Below are 8,214 nucleotides of genomic sequence, written 5' to 3'. Positions count from 1 at the left end.
GTATTAAATCCAATCAAAAAGTGACTGGTTACTGTTATTGTACTCATGCCAATAGTACATCAGTCCATTGTGCAAGTGGGTCACTGTTGTCCTAGGGTTTGGAGCTGCGTGATGCTGATGATTATCTTTCTCCTTCAGTAGAATACAGAGTACTTTTCTGTATCATGAGTGTCAGTCAGAATTGGGGAGGCTTCTAACTGTTGAAGCACCTGCTCTACTACACCATGTCAGCTGTCATCCATGAGTGTTGTTTCAGCAATAGGACACAACAGTAACGTTGCATAATAGCAAGAGTTTTGGCAGTAGGTGTGAGCATCGGGGTTTTCATGAGGCTGACTTTCTGCTATGAAGAACAACCCAGTCATGTCACTGAACTCAAATGTTTTCCTTGTGATTTTTTTTCAAAGAATATTGAACTATATTCTCATAATTAATCTTCATAGGTTTTTATATGCCATCTTTTGAGATTTAAGAGGTTACATATACTTAGAAATTTGCCATTTGCTCCAGTTTCACAATTCATGGGACCATAGGTTTCCAAAATGCTTCCAAATGAAGGATCAGAGCACCAGGGAGTCAGGGACACCGTGGGTATCCAGCCTACAAAATCAATTGACTGGCACTCATAATTGCTCAAGTCAGGGAGCCTGTGAGACAGGGATCTTTCCTAGATCCTGTGCATATATGTTGTTTTCCATAGGCTTGATGTCACTGTGGGATTCCTAACAGTGGGTGACTGTGGCTGCAAATCCTTAGGCCTAATTATGGTGCCTCTTCCTTCATCTAGGTATCTGAGTTCAGTCTTGATAAGATAGTATGTACACAGTTTAATAGAAGAATATTATGGCGTGTTTGGTTGATGTCTCTGGGAAGCCTGCCCTGTTCTGTGGGGAGATCAAGGGACAGAAAACCTGAGGGAAGAGGCAGGAGAGCCTGGAGCAGGGGAGAGAGTGAAACCTGGGTCAGAGTATAATATATGGGAGAAGAATAAAAACTTCACATTACTGTTAAATAATGGAACAATAATATTATTAGGAAACTTGAGAAATTTGAATGAGAAATGTGTTGACATTATTGACTCCTAAATAGAATTTTTGTTATATCTCTACATAGAGAAAAGAGAAATCTTGGGACATTGGCTCCATTATTATGTTTTCAGAAAACATCACACTTTTTACACCTGCCCTCAAAGTAACATTGTCAGATCTTTAAAAAGGAAAAAAAATATAATAATGTAAATTCAATAATCATGTATGATATCAAAATTAAAAAATTAAAATCTCAAAAGCAGTTGTAAATGTACAAATAATTTAAAACATATGATTGATGCCATAGATTTCTGAAAAAATGTTCTATCAATTATGTTTGCATGAAAGCAAGTGACTAATACAGAATAATATTCCACATTATTTAAAGACCACTTTCCACTATTCTATTGACAAGTGTGATATCATTATATTCACCAAACTATCTCAGAGCAAAATATACAATTGGCGAACAGTAAAATAGGTAAATTTGATGTCATAGGGTGATAAGGATTATGTAAGACTCCGGTAATGTAGAATGTTTTTCTTAGAAATGGCATTTCCTTTCTCTCAGCATAGGAGCAGATCTGCAAATTGTGCCTTACAATTCTTTCTACTCCCTCATTTTCATTATTTCTGCAGGAATGTTGATTATCTGCTCTCACTTGAACACTTTACTTTCACTACGAATGTTTGCCAAGTGTATATGTTAAAGTTAAAGAGAACTTAGCAGTGAAAAAAGACTCAAAATTTTTCCTAAAGACTGATTCAGAAATGGTTTGGTTTGCATAGAATTTTTAATTCATTTTCTCTTCAGATATGTTTACAGAATGAATAGGATATCATTTTCATACCAAAATAAAACCCCATGTTAGTTGTCAAAAAAAATGTCTTCCAAATGGTGTTTTAGAAGTAGCCATATTTACTGTAACAAGACCAAAACTTGACTATAAATTTAAACTGAACTTTCTCCTCTTTGATCACTTTTGGTAAAGTTGTTTCTGCTTTGCTTGTTCTTTTCAATAATTAAGCATTTATGTCGTTGCAATGTTCACTCTGGTCTATTTCCTTATGTTTAGTTCTCATCTTCAGTACGTTTCTCAGGATTTCTTTAGAGTTTGGCTTATTCTTATTTTCTGTGACCCAGAAGTTCACTGTAAGGTTGTTTGCATCTGTCACACTTGTCCATGAAGAAACAGAAAGCTAAAAACTTTACCCCTTAACTTGCTTCTCATTGTTTTTAATCTGATTTTCTCAGTTGGCGTTGGCATGGAAATTATCAAGAAGCTTTCTAGCAAGACCAGAGAGGAGGAGACCATGCAGCTGGACCTGAATGCCAGCACCTATGAAGAGGAGACAATTACAGATCACTATGTCTTACTAAATACCCTCGGCAAAGGGGCCTTTGCTGAGGTGAAGCTGGCCTGCCACCGCCTTACAAATATGAAAGTCGCAGTTAAAATCCTTGCGAATGGTGAGGAGCGTGACGGTAATAATAGGAAAGAACTCAACTTCATGAAAGAATTGGACCACCCGTACATAATAAAGCTCTTCCAAATCATTGACAGCAAAGACCATACCTATATGGTGTTGGAGTTTGCTGCACATGGCGATCTAGTCACGCTCATTGAGGAGGGTGGCCCTCTTCAGCAGAAACAGGCCCAACACATCTTCTGCCAGATTGTGTGTGCAGTGCACTACTGCCACGATAATGACATCGCCCACAGGGACATCAAGCTTGATAACATCCTGCTTGATGGCAAAGGAAACATCAAACTGTGTGACTTTGGCATGGCCATCAGAGTCAGCTCTGGGCAGAGATGCAAGGGATTCTGTGGCACTATTGAATACTGTGCTCCAGAGCTATTTTCTGACACAGAGTATGATGCAAGGGCAGTTGACATCTGGAGCATGGCAGTGGTTTTATATGCAATGGTGACAGCGAGCTTCCCATTCAAAGCAAGAACCTATCCAGACATGAAGGAGGTGATGCTGAATCCCATATACTACATTCCTTACACACTCTCTCAAAACCGTTTGCTTATGCACCTCATTGTGCACTTGTTCACTGTGTACCCTGAGCAGAGGCCCACAATATATGACATTAGGCAGCACCAGTGGATCAGAGACAGGGAAGAATTTTGGAAACTCCCATCATCCTCAGAGTCATTCTGTAACAAACCAAATCCCAGCATTGTTCAGGCTATGTGGGGTATGGGCTACCATCCCAAGGCTATTAGTGATTGTCTACGTGAGAAAAAATTCAATAACATCATGGCCACATACCTAATTTTAAACCATGGATCACCTCAGGACCACACTAAATCTATCACTAATTCCTTGCAGGCCTGTGTGGCTGTGTCATCAGCAGATCCTCTCATGTCCCTTCCTCCTAAGAGGAGAGTGAGTGAGCCTGCCCTTCCCACCCTCGCCCTGCTGGCTGAACATCAGGGGCATGATGAGAAGTGTTCAAGCAAGCAGGGGAGCAGAAGTCTGAGCATGCCTGCCACCCTGTGCTGCCTGCTGGAGGAAGAAAATCCTCCCCACCCAGTACCCACAAGTTCTTCTGAGGTTACTCCTCTCCTGAGCAGAAGTCTGGCAGTAGGTAGCGTGGTTTGCAATGAGTGGTCCTCAAGAAGCCCAGTATCTGAGTGCATTTCTTCTGCACAGTGTTTGTCCTGTGAGAAACCCCAGGAAGTGAGCACCCCAAAGAATAGCTCAGATGCTCAGAGTACACCCTCTGTAAGAAAGGAAAGGGAGACACCTCAGGGTATGAGCACCACTGAAATCCATGTCACTCAGAGATCTTCCCTTCAGACAACATCCAAGAACAACTTAAAAGGTGTCCTTCCCAAAGATGTAAGTGCAGCCTCTGCCAGCAGTCTGTCCAAAGGCTGGAAAAGGGTTAAGAAGAGAATTGGGAGTTGTGTGAGATTTCTGTGCTGCTGTCTGCCACTCTCAAGAAAAAGCTATGTTTCTCAGAAGAAAGAGGCACCACTGGAAGGAGAGATCAGTGCAGGTGCACACACACAGCTAAATGGGGTGCCCAAGATGCACTTCAGTGTTTATTAATCTATATGATTTCTAATGTCCTTTGCGACCATCGTATGATAGTTAGGGTAGGTAAATTAGGAAATCTTATTTAAAAAGGAATGCTCCAAAACCCCACCACAACATTTACCCTGAAATGTTTAAGCTAAAGTAGACAATAGTTTATGGGAAGTAGAGGCTTTAGAGGCAGTCAGAAGTAGTGTTATCTAAAGGAAGAAAGAATTGTAGAGCATCAGAGGCTTTGAGGGAAGAAAGCCAAAAAGACCATGAAGAGTATAGGAAGAAGAGCCAACAGAAAACAGATGATCCAGAAGGATATACGAATCAAGAGTCTGAAGAATATATTTCAAAGTTCTTAAGACTGTGCCTTCCATAGGTCATTATCATCTTATGTACTGAGTCATTCTAGAAGATGAGGTTCTAGTTCTATTGACTGAGATAGCCAAATTGGGAGCCATGCAGGAAGTCCAGATGACAGAGTGTCGTGTACTCCAACAGAGAAGTCCAGCACCTACCACAGACAACCATTATTAAAAGGAGGTATGTCCAATGGCTGGCCTTCAATAGCATCATTCTCCGAGAGCAGCCCTGTGCCAAAATTCTCCCCAAAGATACTCTTGAATTAGAAGTCCCAATGTGCTGGTCTTCCATGACAAACAATATCAATATTAATTCATCTGTCTTTCCCTTCAAGGTCAAGGCCAAGAGAGATTTTTTTTTCCACACTGGACAGAAGTGAGTCTCCTCCTCCCTCCCTTCCCCTCCCTATGTTGTGTTTGCAGGCAGCCTGTATCCATTTCCCTCTTTTCACCTGAGACACACCCACTGCATGCTGGTTCAGTCTAGCTGTTGGTGAAGGGGCCATTACTTATGGGGTGCTTGTCAGAACCATATTTGTCTCCTAACAGGAAAGTGACAGCAAGCAGAAAGGAAATGGTTACCACTATAGAAGGAATTCTGGAATGTTGCTCCAGTTTGCAAGGTGGGTATTGTTTGATTGTCCTGATCCTGGGGAACAGTGAACACACAACTCAGTCTGCAGTCTTGGAACTCCTTTTTGGTTAGATCCCACATCACGGGTCAGAGGGTCAGACCTAGACAGAATCTCGTGACTGTAGATTAGAAGCATTCTGCTAGGATCCTCTTGTGAAAGTTGCATTGGTGTTGTCATGGACACCCTCTATGCAGAACCAATGATGTAATGAAGAGTATCCACTCAGAAGGGACTGAATACCAGGGCTTATCTGTGAGTCTCATCGCTGAAGGCAACCCTGAGACCACTAATTTTCATCCTGTTGTATTAGAGAGCTATCTGTGATGTGTTTTATCCTTGACACTGATCCACAGAAAGATAAGCATGAGGCTGCCAGAGTCAACTGTTTTCAACTCCAGGGACATGGTCATTAAGCTCAAGATGCAGAGGAAACAAGGTAAGAGGACAGACAACAGAGTCATGGATTCAGAGTGATCTTGATATAAACTGGGGCAAGTAGCTCATCTTTCCCCTCTGCCCCTAGCTGTTATGGAGGAACAGTTTGTGTATAACGGGTGAACATCATCTTACCCCTGTATGGAAGAACAATCACTGCAACTGGCAAGATGCTTAGTCTGTACTGGGTTGAAGAACCATGAGAACAAGAGTACAAACTGTCTTGCAATGAAAACCAGACTGGAGTGATGGGCCTTCTTGTTTATGTGGCCATACCTGCTCTGTATCAGTGGGTGATTACTAAGGCAAGTATCATTTGTGATATACTTTACTGAATGCAGTGCATGGGAAAGGAGACTTGGGTGCTGTAGCCAGGTCATTGAAACCAAGGAGATACAACCAATGAGAATCATGGGATCCAGACTCACATGACAGACTCTCTACAAAGGCAAATCTCAGAATGATCAGTTGTGGTGTTTATTTTGACATTTGCCTTTGGACTAACGAGGACTTTCACTGATACTAAAGCAAGTATCTATCTTTAGCATTTTATCTGAGAGAACCAAAGTCAGGTGAGTTCTAGACCCCCACTTCCTTCACTTCCCTCCTTTACCACCTCCCTGTTAGATGAAGCAGGGGCAGGGTCCATGATTACCAGCCACTTGTAGCAGGAACTCCACACACTTCATCCCAAAGCTGTCCACAGGTGTCCTCCTCACAGAGCACAAGACTGAGTCCTTAGATGCTCTTCTGGACATAACATATTTGGTTGGCACAATGATTAAGTACACCCACCAGCCACTTGAGACAGCTGTGATGAGTAGTTTGGTACAGGTGGGTCACATGGAGTTTCCCAAGTCAACTCCAGGTGTCTTATTGGTCACCCTTTCTCTCCTATTATCTGCAGGTTCTTTGGGACATCACCTTTTGTGGAAGCTCATTTTCACCAAGTATGTATCCTGTCTAATGTAGACAAGAGGAAGTGAGATAAGGTGCAGGAAGCAGAGTGCCTATATTTAGACATGCTGGTGGGAAAATGCTTTTCCTCCTTTGTTTCCAGAGCCTGATTCCTGAAAAGTTGCAGGGCTGTAATGAGGAATTATTCCCTGCTTTCTGCTGTCCCTGACACACCTTCATGATGTTGGCCTAGGGAATGTCACCTTGGATGACAATGAGCATTATATCTGCCTCTTCAGTCCCTGAATTTCATAAAGTAAACCTGCCATTATCTGCCAAGACCACAGATCGTGTGCCTGTGGATGTGGAACTCTCAGCCAGTTTTCTCATTGATCTGCAATATTCCATCTCTTGTAGGTGCCTGGCCACATCCTGAATCGTGTCCCCAAAGGATTCCTAACCTGAGGACTTGGACACTCAACACTGGTGTCAGCAATGAAAAAGGTCGTCTCTGAGTTCAGGAAAACTCAGAAGTTCTACACAGCTTCAGGAGGACATTCTGTGCAGGGCAGTGAGATGGCTCATGTTCCAGCATCCAGCTACAGAACCTGCTCCAATTCTCATCAAGATCTGAGGATAACAGAGGGATCCCCTAGGAAAGCCATCCAATGTATGTTACCTTTAAATCTCCAGCAAAGATTCATGCTGTGTGTTTTTGGATAGTGTAAAAATGTCACCTATGCCTCTCTTTCCTCAGAGATGACCCTGGAAAACTACCTGAGCAGAGAAAGAACATGCCACTACAGAGCCTTGGGACACACGAGTGCATGTGTGCACAGCCTCTAAACTGGAGTTCCTGAAAAGGGCAGTGTCCTTGGACCTTCTCTGTCAGGCCACCATCTGGCAAATGTACATGATGATGGTACACTTGATGTCAGTCACTTATACTGAGAAAATACACAAACAACAAATACCAAAGTACCAAAGTAGATTTCCTGCTGAATTTACACCAGTTGGCAAATGGAACATTTATTTTTTATCCAAAGAAATATAAACACTCAGAGACCCCTGTTTCTCCACTCTTGTCACTGTTGTTAAGCTGACAGATGGTTTCTCAGATAGACTAGAAATTGAAAATCTGGTCCCCAAGCACCGAAACATCAAAACGGGGTCTAATCCTAAAAGTGATGGAAGAGGACAGGAGCGACTCATCCAGACCCTGCACTTCTGGTTCCAGCCCTTCACACAAAGTCCCAGAGATCCACAGAGTTGGACAAAGAAGAAACAGAGATGGAAACATGGATTCAAACACAAATCCCAGCAAGAGACCCACCTACATCGCATCAGCGGATTTTATCGGGCCACCTTTGGAAATCAAGGCAGAGAAAATGATCTGTCCACAAAAGTCTGCAAATATGCAAAAGTAAACAATAAGGAACCCATTAGAAAACTGAACACAAATTCAATTACTACAGCTGACCCCCATGCAAACACTACAAAATTCACATAAGAGATGCAGAAGAGATCCACATAAGTTTCAGCCTCTTAAGGAAGAAGACAGAGACAGCACAGAAGATAAACTCTGGCCACATGAGCTTTAATGACATTAGCCAAGAAAATACAAAAGCTGAAGCATGGCTGAGGGAGACTGTATCGTAGGATATCTAGAGAAAGCCTGGACACTGTTGTCACAGCCCAGCAGACAACAAATACCTGTCCTACGACATGATGATGGTTCAGTGCTATGCAGCAGGAAGGAGTGTCCAGGCTGATAACCAGATGTGTACTGCTCACCACTCTTACACCCATGGA

The 8,214-nt window shown here is 42.4% G+C and overlaps 1 protein-coding gene across 1 annotated transcript; it reads left to right on the top strand.

The window, feature by feature from the left end:
- Positions 1-2,294: 2,294 nt before the first annotated feature.
- LOC121457359 (putative sperm motility kinase W) lies at positions 2,295-7,912 on the top strand. The gene is made up of 4 exons (XM_041666032.1): positions 2,295-3,884; positions 4,985-5,058; positions 6,413-6,455; positions 7,502-7,912. Exons 1-4 carry the CDS (start codon positions 2,295-2,297, stop codon positions 7,910-7,912), a joined length of 2,118 nt encoding a protein of 705 aa, XP_041521966.1.
- The last annotated feature ends 302 nt before the right edge of the window (positions 7,913-8,214 follow it).

This window comes from Microtus oregoni, unplaced genomic scaffold, assembly GCF_018167655.1.
Source record: "Microtus oregoni isolate MIOR12 unplaced genomic scaffold, Mior012 000016F_ref0000370, whole genome shotgun sequence".
NCBI classification, from domain to species: domain Eukaryota; kingdom Metazoa; phylum Chordata; class Mammalia; order Rodentia; family Cricetidae; genus Microtus; species Microtus oregoni.
The sequence above is the reverse complement of the archived record's forward strand: the minus strand, read 5'-3'. Positions and strand labels throughout refer to the sequence as shown.

Coding starts and splice junctions, on each gene's coding strand:
- LOC121457359 (XM_041666032.1), top strand. CDS start 2,295: ATGGAAATTATCAAGAAGCTTTCTAGCAAGACCAGAGAGGAGGAGACC. Junction 5,059..6,412: donor ATGTTGCTCCAGTTTGCAAG/GTGGGTATTGTT, acceptor TATTATCTGCAG/GTTCTTTGGGACATCACCTT. Junction 6,456..7,501: donor TGGAAGCTCATTTTCACCAA/GTATGTATCCTG, acceptor ACTGTTGTTAAG/CTGACAGATGGTTTCTCAGA.